This window comes from Elephantulus edwardii, unplaced genomic scaffold (assembly GCF_000299155.1).
Source record: "Elephantulus edwardii isolate Elephantulus edwardi_28Jun2011 unplaced genomic scaffold, EleEdw1.0 scaffold00140, whole genome shotgun sequence".
NCBI classification, from domain to species: domain Eukaryota; kingdom Metazoa; phylum Chordata; class Mammalia; order Macroscelidea; family Macroscelididae; genus Elephantulus; species Elephantulus edwardii.
In genome coordinates, this window is record NW_006399890.1 from 3,456,196 (window position 1) to 3,474,608 (window position 18,413).

General features: G+C 38.4%; 1 protein-coding gene across 1 annotated transcript in view; it reads left to right on the top strand.

Moving 5' to 3' along the window:
• Nucleotides 1–18,413, top strand: part of TBPL2 (TATA box binding protein like 2) — a 54,372-nt gene that overhangs the window by 13,125 nt on the left and 22,834 nt on the right. The window contains exons 5-6 of the mRNA XM_006894335.1: nucleotides 3,697–3,864; nucleotides 11,637–11,731. Of these exons, the coding sequence (XP_006894397.1) occupies nucleotides 3,697–3,864; nucleotides 11,637–11,731 (263 nt within the window). The remainder of the gene's footprint in view (nucleotides 1–3,696; nucleotides 3,865–11,636; nucleotides 11,732–18,413) is intronic.

An 18,413-nucleotide genomic window follows, 5' to 3' on the forward strand; every position in this document is an offset into this window, starting at 1 on the left:
TTAATATTTCTCTATTCTGCACCATTTCACAATCTGCATCAAACGTAAGTCCATTGTATTCACTCGTTGAAGGCTCTGCTCCTCTACCTTTCCAAAAAGTATGTCTTTTTTCAAAGTCTGGCCCCTCCTGACAACATTCCCGAAGTATGTGAGATGAAGTTTGACCACCCTTGCCTCTAAGGAGCAATGCAAATAGTTACATTTCCCCAAAGACAGGCTTGTTTATTCTTCTGGAAGTCCATGTTATATCCAGTACTCTCCCAACATCATAATTACAGTCAGTATAGAGACCAAGGTACACGTGACTCACGCCATGATTTTTGCAATTACTTGTTATACATCAGAGAGCTACACAACAATGACTAAGAATGATGAAAGTATTGATGCCTTTGAGATGTGGAGCTGGAGAAGTTGTTGTTTGTTGCTAGGTGCTGTTGAGTTGATCACGACTCATAGTAACCCTATGAACAAAAGATCTGAGTCCTATTCTATCCTGCACTTTCCCCACACTTCCTAATACACAAGAGCCCATTGCATCAGTCATCATGTCATTCCACCTGGTTGAGGGTCTTCCTCTCTTTCACCAACCCTCCACCTTTCCCAGCATCATGTCCCTCTCCAAGAAAGAGCAAAGTATGTGAGTCAAAGCCTCATCATTCTTGCCTCCAAAGAGCACTCTGTATGCACCCTCTCCAAGACATATCTGGATCTCTTTGGTCTTTTTTACTCGCTATAAAACCTCTCTTATACCTTATAAAATTGAAATGAAATATAATTCTAGATCTGATCTGCTCTATATGGTATCCATTAGTTTCATGTGCCTATGGTGGGATGCTGTTACGTGCCATCAAATCGCCTGTGACTCAGAGCGACCCTATGTACAATAGCTCTGAAGCCTGCCCTGTCCTGAGCCACTGAATCCAACACACTTATGCCCATTAACTCAGCTATTGTGACAGTCCATCTCATCAAGATTCTTCCTTTCCTGCGCTGTCCTTCCATGCTTCCACATATGTCCTTCTACAGGCATTGCTCTCTCCCCCCACCTCCCTAGACACATGTCTAAAGTATGGAGTTTCAAAATCCTAGCCTCCAAGGAGAAACTTGTTTTTACTTTCTGCAAGACAGAGCTATTTATTCTCTTGGTAGTCCATGATATATTCAATACTCTCCACTGGACCGATAGGCTGCATCATGATGGATGGAGAGGTGATTGAAACTGTCAATAGTTTCATCTTGCTCCTTTCCTGATTTTGAACAATGCAATGTTTCCTGTTCTGTTCTGAGGACTGCTTCCAGGTCCAAGTGTAGGTTTCCCATGAACACAATCAAGAGATTCTCATTTTTCTCAAGGTTAGCCACAATTTGTTGTGATACACAGTCAAATGCATAGTCAATGCATAGACAGTCCTCTGGTACTCTTTGCTTTTGGCCAAGATCCATCTGACAGACTGGTGATAATGATTCTAGTGCCACAGCTTTTTCTAGACTTAGCTTGTATTTCTGGTAGTTCTTTGTCAATGTACTATTCCAACCATTTTTGGATAATCATCAGAAGGATTTTGCTTGCATGTGATATTAGTGATATTATTTGATCATTTCTACACTCTGTTGGGTCACCTTTTTCTGGAATAGGAATAAATATGGATCTCTTCCAGTCAGCTGACCAGGTAGTTGTCCTCCAGATTTCTTGTACAACAGATTTCTTGATACAACTCAGTGAGCACATCCAGGGCAACATCTGTTTGTTGAGATATGTCAAGTGGTATTCCATCAGTTCTTGGAGCCTTGTTTGTTGCCATTTCCTTCAGAGCAGCTTTAGTTTCCTCCTTCAATCACCATTGCCTCTTGATTATTTGTTGAGTCAATACATACTCTTTTCTGAGCCAACTTAAAGAAGCTCAGGTTCTCCTCCATTTCCTTCTTTTAATTATTCATTTTTATTGAGTATAAAAAGGCATTTGACTTTATGGATCATAAAAACCTATGGCTAACATGGAGAAGAATGGGAATCCCAGAACACTTAATTATGCTCATACAAAACCTATGCCTAGACCAAGAAACCCTTGTCCAAAGAGAGCAAGGGAACACTGCAAGGTTTAAAATCAGGAAAGATGTGCATCAGGATTGTATCCTTTCTCCATACCGATTAAATCTGTTTACTGAGAAAATAATTTGAGAAGCTGAACTGTATGAAGAGGAATGTGGCATCAAGGTTATACTGATAACACAACTTCACTTGCTGACAATAAGGAGTACTTGAAGTACTTGCTGCAGAAAATCAAAGGCTACAGACTTCAATAAGGACTGCATCTCCACATCGAGATAAAAACTCCTCACCACTGGACAGATAAGCAACACCATGATACAGAAAAGACTGAAATTGTCAACAGTTTTCTCTTATTTGGATACACAACCAACACCCTTTGTACCAGTAGTCAGGAAGTCAGGAATTGTATTACATTAGGCAAATCTACTCTCAGGAACCCCTTCAAATAAGAAGCAATTATGTCAGTTTGAAGACTAAGGTGTTCCTGATTCAAGTGATAGTCTTTTCAATCAATTGCGATGCATCTGAGAACTGGACAATGAAGGAGTGATAACTTTGAGTTACAGTATTGGATAGGAGTATTGAATATCCAAAAGAACAGATACGTTTTAGAATAAGTGCAGCCAGAGCGCTCCCCGGAAGCAAGGATGGTGAAGCTTTGTATCACATACTTTGGACATGTTGCTGTAAGACGCTAGTCTTTGGAAATGGCCATCACAGTTGGAAAGGTGGAGCGTTGATGAAAGAGAGGCAGTCTCTCAACAAGAGGAATCGACACAGTGACTGCACTAATAGGCTCAAGTGGGTTAAAGATAGGATGGCACAGGACAGGGTTTGCGTCTGTTCATGAGTCTATTCAGCTTGATGGCATATAACAACAACATGTGAATAGCAAGCACTTGTAAGCCAGGTGGATAGTTCTGAAACTTTAGCAAGCATTATAGTCTCCTGGAGGACTTTTAAAAACAGAAGATGACTGGGCCCCCATGTTTCTGCACATCTGAGGTAGGGCTGGAGATTCTGCATCTCTAACAAGTTCCCTAGAGCTACTGGTGGTCTGAGGTACCCTTTGAGAACGAGCAAAATAGTTCATTTTATTTAAAACAAGGGTTTTTTTAAATCTTTTATGTGAAAAGTAAGACTAAATCTGGCCATGGCTCAGTTCAATAACTGTTCCTGTGCCTGACTTATAATAAAGCAAAAAGCTAAATTTGCTGCTGATACGTCACCTTCAACTACTAGTGGCTCTTCTTAGGCTATAAATCTTTATGGGAGGAAAACACCCATCTGTATCTCTTGAAGCGGCTGGTGGATTAAAACCACCGACCTTTGGGTGGGCAGCACAACACATAATGCATTATGCCACAAGAGCTCCTTTGTACCTTTTACTAGAGGCTAGGAAACTCCTATGGGGCAGGTCTGCCCTATCCTATAGGGTCACTAGGAGCCTGAATGAACTCATGATCACCAAAACAACTACAGGGCAAAATGACAAAGTAGATATTTCCTCTCATGAAGTCTAAACTCTAAAATTCTACATTGAAAGATAAACACAGTGCCAATAGTAAAAGTATAATAAGTATATGAATATAGTACATGGGACCTAGTGATTAAGACATGTTTGAATTTATTTGTTCCTTCCCAAGTGAAGAGCAGTCTCGGCTTGCAGCTAGAAAATATGCTCGAGTGGTACAGAAGCTTGGATTCCCCGCCAGATTCCTCGATTTCAAAATTCAGAACATGGTTGGAAGCTGTGATGTGCGGTTTCCCATCAGCCTGGAAGGTTTGCTGCTTACCCACCAGCAATTCAGTAGGTATGATGGTTATTTACCTTAACTTTGAATTTACCAAAATAGTGAATTATTTTAGGAGCCACTTATACATCAAGAAGCTCTGGAAGTTTGGTGGTAAGGAGTCATGCTGTCAACCCAAAGGCATTCATTCAGTTCAAGTCTACCAGCTGTTTTGTAGAAGAAAGATGGACAGTCTTGTCCCAGGTCTCTGAAAACCCACTGGAGGGTCAGCTCTGAGTCAATTTTCACTTGACACACATAACAGCAACATACATCTTTCAGAGAAAATGTGATATTTTTTTATTATTATTTTTTATTTTTTTTTACAGAGGTTTTGGATTTCCATTCATTCATTGCCGCAATTTTCTCCCTTCCCACCCCTCCCCACCAGCTCGCTTCCCCCTCCGAAGAGAGAAAAAAAAATTCCTTCATTAGTACACAATTCCCACGTCCCTTCCCCCCACCCCCCACCCCAAGTACACTTCTCTATGCAACCTTAATTCTGGATTCCTGTGCTAACCATAATACTCAATCATATATCACTTCTAATCTGTTCTTTCTCTCATCTGTTTCAATACAATATACATAATTTATCCAGTTTTTTCTGTCATACCCCCACCCTGATGTCAGACCCATTCTACAACAGTGGCACCATGCAGTATTTGTCCCTTTGTGACTGAGATATTTCACTCAGCATAATGTCCTCCAGGGTCACCCACTTTGAATAATATTGCATGAGTTCCTTGTTTTTCAATGCTGCGTAGTATTCTATTGTGTGGATATACCACAGCTTCTCTATCCATTTGTTTGTTGGTGGGCCCTTAGGCTGCTTCCAACTCTTTGCTATTGTAAACAAAGCTGCAATAAACATGGGTGTGCATATATCTGCTTGGAGATTATTTTTTAAAAAACCAACCAACCAACCAAAAACGGTATGGCAGATACCCTCACTTCCTAATGTTGCCTAATTAATTCTCAGAATCTTGTTGTCTTTAAAACAATTGAAATTTATTCTTTTACAGTTCTTCAGGCTCTTTCTAAATACACATTGCTTTGAGTTGGGCCAAGTCATGGTTGTCTCTCCATTGAGTTTCCAAGGCTCTAACTTGTACAGAATGAGATTGTTCATCTTCCTCCTATGGAGCCTTTGGTGGATATGAAATTTCAGAGAGCTCCTAGGAAAGGCTAGAAGTTAAAAAAAAATAATAAATTTAAATTACGCTGTTGGCTGGGCCATGTCTTATCTGAAGGCTCTGGGGAATAATCTATTCAAGAATTTTAGTTTCTAGTCCTGCCAGCAACCCATGGCATTCCTCAGCTAGTAGACACACCATTCCTGTCTTCACTTCCTTTGTCACACAGCGGTTTCTCTGTGTGTCTCAGAAGGGCATTAATAATACAGGATTAAAATCCACTTTAATTCAGTCTGATGCCATTTAAATTTGATTATATCTGCAAAAACCTCATTTTGAAATACGATCACAATCACAGGGGTTAGAACTTTAATAATATATATTAGATATTAGAGATTAGAGATTAGATTAGATATATAATTTGTCTAGAAGACACAATATAAGCCACAACATGAGACAAAATGCCATGAGCTGCATGTGTTACAGTACCCTAAGTTCTGTGTGTGCACTACATTCTGTGTTCTTTTCGGGCCGTCCTAGATGGGCACTTCCTCCTGTGTTTCCCTGCATTTCTTTTGTACCAACAATGTTTTCTTTGAAGGTCCTTCCTGCAGGTTTTCAGAGGCTCTAACCCCTATGGGAGGAGATTGGCCATGTGGAGTTCCAGGGGATCACCTGGTGGATAACTGTTCTGTGTGCTGTCGAGTCAGAACCAACTCACAGCTGACCCTCCAGCTCATTTTCAGGGACAGTACATTGCATGGATAGAGACTGTCCATCTTAGTGGAGTTGAACTATGTGCCTGTGGGTTTACAGTCTAGTTCTTTATCTCTAGGCCACCAGAGCTCACTACTGGGTGATAATAACAAGTAATATAACCATTGTCTTTGATAAATAGCATTTTGTCTGTCTTAGTTTTCTAGTGCTGGTAAAAGATACCACAGTGAATGGTTTTAATGACCAGGTGTATTCTCTAAATGTTTAGAAAGCTGGAAGTCCAAATTCAGGGTGATGACTCTAGGGGAAGGCTTTCTGTAGGCTGCATACTATCCGCATTCCTTGAAGATTTCTAAGTCTTGGTCTTTCTCTATGTCAAGAAAGTGTGTAACACAGAGATCTTGGTCCAAAGGTCATGTTCCACTTCTGGTCTTCTTTCTTGGTGGTGCTGAAGTCTCCTCTCTGTTCTCTTGTCTCTCTTGTGAACTAAAGATGTTATATGGATCTTAAGATTTAGGGTTGTGATAGAATCAGTTACATTCCACCCTTAATCCTTTTACAACTGCTTAGCTTATCTGATCATAGTGAATTATTTCATAACTTGTACATTATATAGTTATATAAATGTGCTTTCATCATCACTTCATTGCAATCAAGTCAGAACCAGCTGATAGTTGATCCTTCTAGGGGAGTTTTCACAGACCATAAATTGCATGGGAAGAGACTGCTCATCTTTTTCCCTCAGAATCCCCAGTAGGGTCTCCTATGGACCATGCAAGAGCTCCCTAAGTATATTTTAGGGGACACAATTCAATCCATAACATTGTCCAAAAGGAAATATATAAACAAACCAATTATACAAATATAATAACTATGAGGTAGAGATCAACTGACAGGAAGAGATCCATATTTATTCCTATTCCTAAAAAAGTTGATCCAACAGTGTGCAAATTATTGAATAGTATCACATGCAAGCAAAATCCTGCTAAAGATCATCCAGAAATGACTGTAACAGTACATTGACAGAGAACTACCAGAAATACAAGATGGGTTGTATAAAACCATTACTGAAGATCCAAGCATGGCAGAGGAGGGTAGAAGTAGATGAGTGAGGAGGTGCTGGGGGGTGGGGTGGAATTAACCATGGGGTCGTACAATTTGATCAGGGGTTTAGAGAAATGGGAAGGATCTGGTATGAAAACCATGTACTTGAGTTTTGTAAATAAACTAGTATTTTAAAAAAATAAATACAAGGTGAATTTAGAAGGGGCTGTCACACTGGGGACACCATCGCCAATGTCAGAGGGATCTTGGCTGAAAGCACAGTCTACCAGAGGAATGTGTTTCATTTACCATACAAAGGCATTTCACTGTGTGGATCACAACAAATTGTGGCTAACTTTGAGAAGAATGGGAATCCCAGAATACCTGATTGTGCTCGTGGGAAGCTTATACTTGGATCAGGAAGCAGTTCTCAGAACAGAGGAAGGAAACATTGCAGGGTTCAAAATCAGGGAAAGGGTTAGAGGTGCATCTTGTCTCCTTAACTTTTCAATCAATATGCAGAATAGATCATTCAGAAGACTGGACTTTATGAGGAAGAATGTGGCATAAGGACTGGAGGAAGACTCATCAACAGCTTGCATTATGCAGATGACACAACTTTACTTGCTGAAACTAAGGAAGGCCTGAAGCATTTACTGTAGAAAGTCACGGATTGTTGCTCAACATCAAGAAAACAATGACTCTCATTACTCGGCCAATTGGCAACACCTTTAGAAATGGAGAGGAGATTGAGGTTAGCAATTTCTGCTTGCTCAGGTCCACAATCAATACTCTTGCCACCAGCAGTCAGGAAATACAAATATAAATTGCATTAGGAAAATTTGCTGTCAAGGACCTCTCCAGAGTGCTGAAGAGCAATGATATAATGTCAGTCTAGAGACTAAAATGCACCTGTTTCAGGCCAGGGTCTTTGAAATTACTTGGTATGCATCAGAGAGCTGGACAATGACCAAAGATGATGGGAGAACTGATGCCTTTGAGCTGTGGTGCTGGAGAAGAGTATTGAACATGGACTGCCAAGAAAACAAACAGTTCTGTCCTGGAGAAAATGAAACCAAGCTGCTCCTTGGAGGCAAGGATTTTGAGGCTCCATCTCCCATACTTAGGGCGTGTTACCAGGATGGACAAGTTCTTGGTAAAGGACATCATGCTTGGAAAGGTGGAGGGACAGAGCAAGATAGAACAGTAACTAGGATAATGAGGGTAGATGTGTCAGAGACAGAGAGATTGGCTCAGGAAGGAACAGCGTTCAGAGCTATTGTTCATAGGGTCGCTATGAGTAATAGTTGACTCGATGGCACATAACAGCAACAACATCATGAGCTAGAGGAGCTCTGATGGCTTACTAGCAAGGAGTTATGGTTACTAGCAAGGCACATGGTTCAAATCCACCAGCTCAAGGACCAGAAATGCGGTCCTCCTGTGCAATTACTGCCTCTGAAACCCTGCTGGAGGGTCAGCTGTGAGTCAGTTTCAACTCGATGGTGCACAATAACAAAAACCTGAGAGAGCATATTTAGCACAATTGAAGCAAACTGGAGGAAAAGGAAGACTTGAAAATATAAGTGACTTAGAAGCAGATATTTGAGAAATAGTTGAAAGTTGGATTGATCAGAGCTTGGCAATTCTGTTATCCTGAGCTCTTATAAAATGGTTTCCATCCATAATTGAAACAGATATTTCCTGCCTCAATTTCTTTTTTGAAATGAAGTAGAAAATGAAGTAAATTTCTTATCAGGAATTCTTCATTATATTACTTTAAGACAAGACAGACCAACTTTTAAATACAAAGGCCCACCCACCAGATCCTGTTTACCTACACAAAAGGCTTCCCACCCAAGCGGATTGAAAAGAAGATCAAATATAGTTGATCAGCTTACACTTGATTGCTAACACGATTAGTTTACCCCCAGCTTTCAAGTAAATCACAAGTACCCACCAGGATCCAACTAGTGAGGACTTGAAGCACTTGTTGCAGAAGATTAAGGAATACAGCCTTCAGTATGAATTGCACCTCAATATTAAGAAAACAAAGATTCTTACCACTGGACCAATAGGCAGTATCAAGATGGATAGAGAGGAGATTGAAAATGTCAACAGCTTCATTCTGCTTGGATCCACAATTAACACCTTTGGTAAGAGCAGTCAGGAAATAATGAGATGCATTATGGGAAAATCTGCAGTTAGGGACCTTTCCAAATTATTGAAGAGTTGTGATGTCAGTTTGAGGACTAAGGTGCATCTGATTCAGGCCATAGTCTTTCTGATTACTAGCTGTGCATCTGAGACCTGGACCATGAATAAGGATGATAGAAAAATAATTGATACCTTTGAGCTGTGGTGTTGGAGAAGAGCACTGAATATCCATGGACAGCCAAAAGAATGAACAGATAGGTCTTGGAGATGGTGCAGCCAGAGTGCTCTTTGAAGGCAAGAATGATGAGGCTTTACATACTTTGGCCATGTTGCTAGGAGGTTCTAGTCCTTGGAGAAGGACATGATGTTGGGAAGGGTGGAGGGTTAGCAAAGGAGAGGAAGACCCTCAACCAGGTGGATTGACACAGTGACTACTGCGATGGGCTCTTGTGTGTCAGGGAGTGTGAGGATCTTTTCTTCATTGGTCTCTGTGAGTCATGCTTGACTCAACGGCACCTAACAACAACAAGCAAAATGAAGTTCACTATCTATCTATACAAGCCCATGCCTGCTTCCTTGCCTTCTGACTGTGATCGGATTCAGGTGGAAGATAAATCAAGTTTCCTCTTGGTCTGAGCCTTCCCTTTCTCAGCTAGAATCTCCTGTACGCAAGGCTCCTGCTGGCATCATTGTTTTTCATGCTGAGAAGTTGTTAGGGAACAGAAACCTTAGTAGGCTTTCTGACAAGAGATATGAGTCATGTCCGAGAAAGACAGACCCACTCATTATGATCTCTGCACCTTCAGGAGAGTAGCATTTACCACTATAATCTTTCTGGTACTCATGGGATTTTGCATCTGCCATCATTATGGGAGATAATCATTCTACTCATTACATAGTGCAATGGAACCTTTCCATGTCACCTGGATTCTCCCTTTAAGTGTAAGGATTCATGTACACTAGATTCCATTTCTTTGATTTTATAGAAGATTCCCCAGTGACCATTGCTTTTATCAGTCTCCATGCTTCTTTCTTACAGGCTACTCACACTTTTCTAGGAATCTCTTCTATAGTTCAGGAGAAGCAGTCCTTAAGGTCTGTTGACCTTTATTCCAGTGACAAATTCATCTTAACACCTACTAGTGAACAAGAGTGAGGTATTACCTGCATGGCCAAATCTTGAAGCTTGAAAACTTTAGCAGTTGGCAAATGCATAAAAAATGTGTTCATTATTGTACAACTTTGAAAATTCAAAAAAACCTATCATATGCTAATGTTGTTAGGTGTCACCCATAGTGACCTCTGAACAATAGATATGAACTCCGTCCTATCCTGTTGCCATCCTCACAATCTCTGACACACTTGAGCCCATTAGATGCTAATATGGAGAGATCTTTTATTGACGATTGAGGATATTTAATCATTATCTTGATACATTAAATCTGATATATGATGTTACTTCAATTTCTTATTACTAGGTTTTATCAAGTCATATATGGCTCACAGTGACCCTATGAACAAAGACCTGAATCCTGTCCTATCTTGTGCTATCCTTACCATCCCAGTACAAACATGCCCATTGCAGCATTCACTATCAAACCATCTTGCTGAGGATGTTGTCTTTCACTGACCCTCTATCTTTCCAAGTATGACGTGCCTTTCTAAAGAACAGCATCTCCTAACAACATGCCCAAAGTATATGAAAGATGATGAGATTTTGCCATCTTTACTTCCAGCGTGCACTCTCATTAACCTTTTTCTGGGACATATCTGTTTGTTCTTTTGACAGTCAATACTCCAACACAACAACTCAAAGCATTCATTCTTCTGTCATTCACTGTTTAGCTCTCAGATACACAGATGGTGAGTGGGAAAACCATGACTTGAATCGGGCACAACTTAGTCTTCAAAGTGACATCATTACTCTTCAGGACTTTCGAGAGGTCCCTGACAGCAGACTTTACCAATACTACATATCTAATGATCTCCTGGCTACTGGTATCAAGTTTGTCGATTATGAATCAAAGTATGAAACTGATAATTTCAATATTATCTCTATCTTTCATGATGTTGACTATTGGTCCAGTGGTGAGGATTTTTGTTTTCTTGATGTTGAGATGTAATCCATAATCAAGGTTACAGTCTCTGATTTTCTGAAGCAAGCACCTCAAATCAATCCTCCTCACTTCCAGCAAGCAAGGTTGTGTCATCTGTATAATGAAGGTCGTGGATGAGTCTTCCTTCAATATTGATGTCACATTCTTCTTCAGAGTCCAGCTTCTTGAATAATTTGCTGACCAAACAGTTTGAATATGTATGGAGAAAAGGATACAGCCCTGATGCATACCTTTCTTGATTTTTTTTTTGTTTTTGTTTGTTTGTTTGTTTTGGGTTTTTTTATTTAGTTTGTTTATTTTTCATTTCAATGAACATCTACAGAGAATGGAATTCCTTTCTTGATTTTTAAACCATGCAGGGTTCACTTTCCCTTTTTGGACAACAGCTTCTTGGTATAGATCTTGTCTAAGCTTATAGGTAGCTTAAAATTACTTGCATAAAGAGGGAATATGAATAAAACTTATTTTTGACTGCTTTAAGGAATCATAAAGACACTTAACACTCTACTTTTATCAAGCTATCTGGTTAAATATCTTATTTATAACGGCTTTAATATATTACATTTTGAATGTGACAAGGAAGTAGTTGAGTAGTGATATTTTTAACTCTTTCATATCTTAACAGTTATGAACCTGAACTATTTCCTGGCCTTATTTACAGAATGGTAAAGCCAAGAATTGTGTTGCTTATCTTTGTATCTGGAAAAGTTGTGTTGACGGGTAAGTGCTGAGATAATTTTCTGACTTTCATATCAATTGGATAGCTATGTATACACTTTGTTTTACCTTTTAAATAATTTTAACTTGTCAGTGTGCAGATAACTCTTGGAATTATAGATTACTTGCTAGAACAGTAGAAAGAAGTGTAAAATCTTTCATGATTCTCAGTACTCAAAGCAATAAGTTTTTCTTTTAATGTTTTTCTATATGTATCCATCTTTAAAAGTCACTAATTTTATAAAGCACAATGTATGGTAATGATATATGAAACACAACGTGTATGAATAAAAAAACATGTACACAGATTTTGTATGCAAACCAATATAAAATGGAATTTAAAAAGCCACTCACTAACTCATTGCAGTCAAGTTGAAACCGACACAAAGTTAACCTTCAAAACCTGTGTATTTTTCAGGAAACATTGCCCATCTTTCTTCCTGAGAGCTACTGGTGGATTCAAACCTCCAGAGAGGCACCACTTTGGCTTAGCAGTGTGGCTTCTGGTGGCTTAGCCACCAGAACCTCCTCTTTAAAATACAGTTGACCCTAGAGGACATTATGCTGAGTGAAATATCTCCGTCACAAAAGGACAAATACCGCATAGGGCCACTGTTGTAAAACAGGACATTGTGGTTGAGGGAAGACAGAGAAGAAGGGGAGGAATGATGTATACGACATTGCAACAGATGAGGGAGAGAACTGTTTAAAATGGATATATGATTAGGTATTGTCATGACAGGAGTCTAGAATGAAGGCTGCACAGTGCAGTGGACTTGGGAGGGATTGCATAGCAATGAAAGAGTTTTTCTTTTACTCATCAAGGAAAAAAGTGAATTGGGGGGGGCGAGTAAGAGGTGAGCAGGGAGAAAAGTGCAACAATGAATGACTGGAAAGCCTAAGTCTCTGTAAACTTTCATTAAATTCAATTTTAAAAAATCCAGTTGCTTTCAATTCAAGCTAAGGATAACTCTATGTGGCAGAGTAGAACTGTGCTCCATTGAGTTTTCTGTGGCTATTATTTCAGAAGTAGATGACCAAGGGCTTTCCCCCCTACCCAGGCATTTTTGGGAGGGTTCACACTGCCAATCTTTTGGTTAGAAGCCAAGCACATTGTTTGCACCATCCGTGGACTCCATATTCATCTATATATTTAGGGAGTTTTATTACACATCAGAATACATACAGCTTAACTCATTGTTCAAACATTGTTTTAAATGGTAACATAATGTTCTAGCACAGGGATTGGTCGACTTTTCCTGGAAAGGGGTAAACATTAAATACTTTAGGTGTTGTGGACAATAAAGTGTGTGCTGCAATCACTGAACACTGCCAATGTTGCAAAACTTGTTAAAGACATTACTTAAAAGAAGAGGTGTAATTGTATCCAATGCAACTTTATTTGTGGACACTGAAGTGTGAATTTCTTATAATTTGCCTCACCATGTAGACTGACTGCTCTATGACCAAAAGTCATACCAAAATACACAGCAGACCAGATTTGACTGGCAGCCCCTCGTTTCCTGATCCCAGTTATAACATCTTACTGAATCATACTTATTTTTTCATTATCAAGCATTTAAATGGTTCTTTGTTATATAAAGGAACAAATATTTGTCTATTTTATTCATGTGAATTATTTAGTATGCATTTCAAGAAATAGCACTTTTGGTTTAAGAGGTTTTGTGTTTGGTTTGTTGATGGTTTTTGTTTGTTTGTTGTTGTTTTTTCTCTTCAGTAATGCTCTTTAGTTACTTAAGGCTGCTATAATAGAAATAGTCCAAGTGAATGGCTTTGACAAACAGAAGTTTATTTCTTGACAACCATTCTTTTCTTTTCAATTAAATCCTTAACAACTTCTATCTTTTCTCTATATTATGAGGATCTTTGCTTGCTTTCTGTTGAAACATGAACCATATTTATTATAGTCTTAATTTCATCAGTAAGTGCTTCAAATCTTCCTCAGCAGCAAGCAAGTTATACCATCTGCAATAAGCAGATGGTTAATAAATCTACCTCCAATGCTGAGGCCATGTTCTTCATATAGCCCATGATTATATAAATCTACAGATTGAATAAACATCAAAAACCATATAACCCTGAAGTACACCTTTCCTGATTTTAAATTATGATGTATTCCCTTGTTTTGTTCTAAAGACTGCCAGTTGGTCTATGTACAAGTTCTACAGGAGTTTGAAGAAGTGATTTTGAATTTCCATTCTTCTCAGGTATCCATAATTTGTTATGATCCACACAGCTGAATGTTTCCCTGTAATCAATAAAATACAAGTAAACATCTTTCTGGCATTCTCTGATTTCAGCAAAGTCCTATCTGACGTCAGGAGTGATACCTTTCATTTCATATCCCCTTCAGAATCCAACTTAAGTCTCTGATAGTTCTCTGTTGATGTACTTGTTCAAGCTGTGTTTTATTCTCTTTAGCAAGGTTTTACTTGTGTGTGATATTAATGGTCTGTTCAGCAATGTCTGCATTCTGTGAACCAACTTTTTTTCTGAATGGGCACCATTATGGATATCTTCCAGTCAGGTGGCCAGGTAGCTTGCTCCCAGATTTCCCGGCATAGATGAGTCAGCACTACATTTGCTTAATGAAACTAAACTTCAGTGTTGCTTGAACTTTTTCCTTTAAATTAGTTTTGATCATATGCTACCTCCTAACATAGTTGAGCATTGACTATTTTTGATACAATGACTCTACGGATGACTTCTATTTTCTTTTTGAATGGCAGCTTTTTTTTTTTTAATGAAAGTTTATACATCATGCTTCCTGAATCATTCACTGTTTAGCACATAGAACCCTTCATTATAATTCAAGATTCCATTTCCCCCCCTTCAGTTCCTTAAGTTTAAGAAATGACAAGCATGATCTTCTTTTGATTTTCTAACTCCAGATCTTTTCACATTTCATTATCATACTTTTGTTTTCTAGGGTCACCCTTTGAGATCTTCTGATCAGTTCTCTTCATCATTTCTTCGATTTGTTTTAGCTTCTCTACATTCTAAAGCAAGTTTCAGAATCTGTTCTGACAAAAATTTTAGTATTTCCTGCCCTTCCTGACTTTTTAACAACCTTTTGTTTTCTTCATTTATGATGTATTTCAACAACTCATCTGGTCTTCATTCATTGTTGTTGACTGTGTCAAAACTATTAGTGCGATGCTCTCTCAATTCTGATTGTATATCCAAGGTCATATTTTGCCTCTCATAGAATTGTTTCAATTTCTTTCAGCTTCAATTTGAACTTGTATTTGAGCAATTGATGGTCTATTCCAATAAAGTTGTAGTCAGTTGTATTCTTGGTCTTGTTCTGATTGATGCTGATAAATTTTTCTACCATCATCTGAGTAAATACTCAGATGTAATAAATTTTATTCCCATGAATTTCATCCAGTAAGGCCCACATGTACAGTTGCTTTTGATATTTTTTTAAAAATGGATTTACAAAGAATAAACCATTGATCATATAAAATTCTATCATGTGATATCTGGCCCTTTTTTACCACCCAGTTTACCAAATGGTTTTTCAAACACCAATTCTTCTTTGATGATGAATTCAACACCATTATTCTTCAATTTGTAATTCCCAAAGTGGTAGGCCATATGATTATCTAATTTTAATTGGCCAAAACCACTCCATTTCAGGGCACTAATGGCTATAATTATATAACGTCATTGAGCTCTAGTATTAAGAAGCTGTACTGTGATCCAAAGGCATGCAGGTTGAGTCTACCTGTTGCTCCAAGGGAAAAAGATGGGCAATCTCCTTCTGTGGGATTATCTGCCTCTGAAAAACCACCAGAGGGTCAGCTGTGGGTCAGTTCTTATCTGACAGTAAACAACAATGTCTATGATGACTCTCTCTATAGGTCCAAAACCAATGAGTGGTAGTATTCACATCACAGAGTTTAGGATTTCCAACTCTTAGGATAATTACGTAAGGTCTCAAAATTGGCCATGTTTTAATATATTCATTATGTAGCATGTTCTCTTCTGTAAATAAAGTGTAATTCATTCCCTTTTGTCTACTTGATTTTAAGGGTTTTTTAATTCTCTAAAAATTTGTATGAACTCATAGTACAGTCACTCTGTTACATTTGTAACTACTAGCACCTGTTTTTATTTAAGTTTCTGTTGGTTTGTTTTTCATTACTTAGGTAAATTATAACACTTTTCATACTATTCTATCTTTGGTATTAATCTTGTCTAGAATGGCCTGGTTTTATATTTTTTACCCTTCTCTATGAAAAATATGCCAAAAGCACAAGGCATGAAGCAAACCAAGCTCCATGTTCCATCCCCAAAGAGCCAGTCTGACAGCTTAACACTACATAGTTTTCTCATCAATTTGTGCTAACTTCTTTTGACCTTTATTTTTATTTTTTACTCTGTTCCCTATTTCTGCCTTGAATGTTTAGTCTTCAAAATAACCTTTAAATTTTTCTAAACTCTTGACCCATTCTCACCCAAAACAACCACCCTGAGATTTTTATAGTACCTAAAGTTTAATTTAAAATAAAATAATAAAGTTGTATTCAGTCTCTCTATCCAGCAGAATGGAAAGTCTATCCTTTATGGTTTTCTATTACTTTTAAGGAAAGCTTCATAGTTTTCTTTTCCTTAAGAAATAACTAATATAGGGGAAATCTACTTGGAATTCAAAACCTTGAGAATATAATAAAACTAGAATTTCTCAAATGTCACTAGTGTAGAGGCTAGAATAGCAAAGACCCCTAGTAACTGGCACAAAGTTTACGCATATCCTAGACCTAAGTGGTGGTGGTTTGCTATTGTTATGTGCCACCTGTACAACAGCTCTTAACTCTGCCCTGTCTTGAACAGATGTTATTGTCTCTGACAGACCCACTCCCCACCTCCATTGCCCTAGTCACTGAGTCAATTAATGTCATTTAGGGTCTTCCTCTCTTGCACTGTCCATCCACCCTTCAAAACATGATGTCCTCCTCCTAGGACTGACTGGTTCCTCCTGGCAACATGCCCAAAGAATGAAAGCTGGAGCTTCAAAACATTTGCTTCCAAAGAACAGCTTGATTTCACTCTCTCCAGGACAGACCTGTTTGTTCTCTTAGTAGTCCATGGTATGTTCAATACTTTTTTTTCCCCCCAGCACCACAACTCAAAGGCATCAATTCTTCTGTCATCTTTGGTCATTACCTAGCTGTCTCATGCATACCAAGTAATTGCAAAGACTATGTCCTAGAACAGGAGCACCTTAGTCTCTAGATTGACATCGTTGTTCTTCAATACTCTGGCTAGATCCCTGACAGCAGATTTTACCAATGCAATTTGTTTTTTTTTTTATTTCCTGGCTACTGGTACCAAGAGTGTTGATTGTGGAACCAAGCAAGATGAAACTGCTAATTCAATCTCTTCTCCATCTTTCATGAATCTTTGCTTTCTTGATGTTGAACTTCAATTAATTAAGCTTCTGCAGCAAGCACTTCAGGTCTTCTCAATTTCAGCAAGCAAGATTGTATCATCTGCATAATGCTGGTTATTGATTAATCTTCCTCCAATTCTGATGCCATATTGCTCCTCATAAAGTCCAGCCTCACAAATGATCCATCCCCCATATAGATTGAAAAGATATGGAGATAGGATGCATCCCTGGCATACACTTTTCCTGATTTTGAACCATGCAGTGTTTTCTCTCTCTGTTCTGATGACCACCTCCTGGTCCAAATATAGGTTTCTCATGAGCACAATAAAGTGTTCTATAATTCTCCTTCTTCTCAAGGTTACTCACAATCAAATGCATAGGCATTTAATTTGATCCACATAGTCAAATATCTTTGCATAGTCAATGAAATAGTTATTAGACATTCCTCTGGTACGCTTAGCTTACAGCTAAAATCCATCTAACATTGGCTATAATGTCCCTAGTACCACAGCCTCTCTATACCCAGCTTGCACATCTGACAGTTCTCTGTCGATGTGCTATTTCAGTCATTTTTGGATAATCTTCAGCAGGATCTTGTTTGCTTGTGATATTAATGATATTGTTCAATAATTTCCACACTCTGTCAGATCAACTTTTTTGCAACAGGAATAAATGTGGATGTCTTTCACTCAGTTGGCCAGGTAGTTGTTTTACAGATTTCTTGGCAAAACATGGTAAGCACATCCAAAACAGCATCTATTTGTTGAAATATATCAATTGATATGCTCTCAATTTCTGGGGCCTTGTTGTTTTGGGTAGTTTTTTTTTTCTTCATTTTCTTCAGAGGAGCTTGAACTTCCTCTTTCATCACCATTGTTTCTTGGTCATATATTGTTTCATTAAATTCTTCTGTGTAAGCCAATTATTTTTTGTACAATGACTCATTTTATTTTTTCCATCTTCTTTTGATGCTTTTTGGGTCATTCCACATTCTGTCAGCAGCATCCTAAAGTACAGCAGCTCAAGGCTTGAATTTGTTCTTCAGTTCCATCAGCTTAAGAAATGCCAAGAAATTTCATCCCTTTTGATTCTCTGACTCCAACTCTTCGCACATTTCATTATAATAAAATTTTTGTTTCATTATAATGAAAGTTTTGTCTTCCCATGCTGACCTTTGAAATGAGGACATTTCAGTGACTTCTTGATTTCTTCCTTTGCTTGGGTTTCTTGGAACTTGACTGTGATATTCAGAGTCTCTTCTGACCG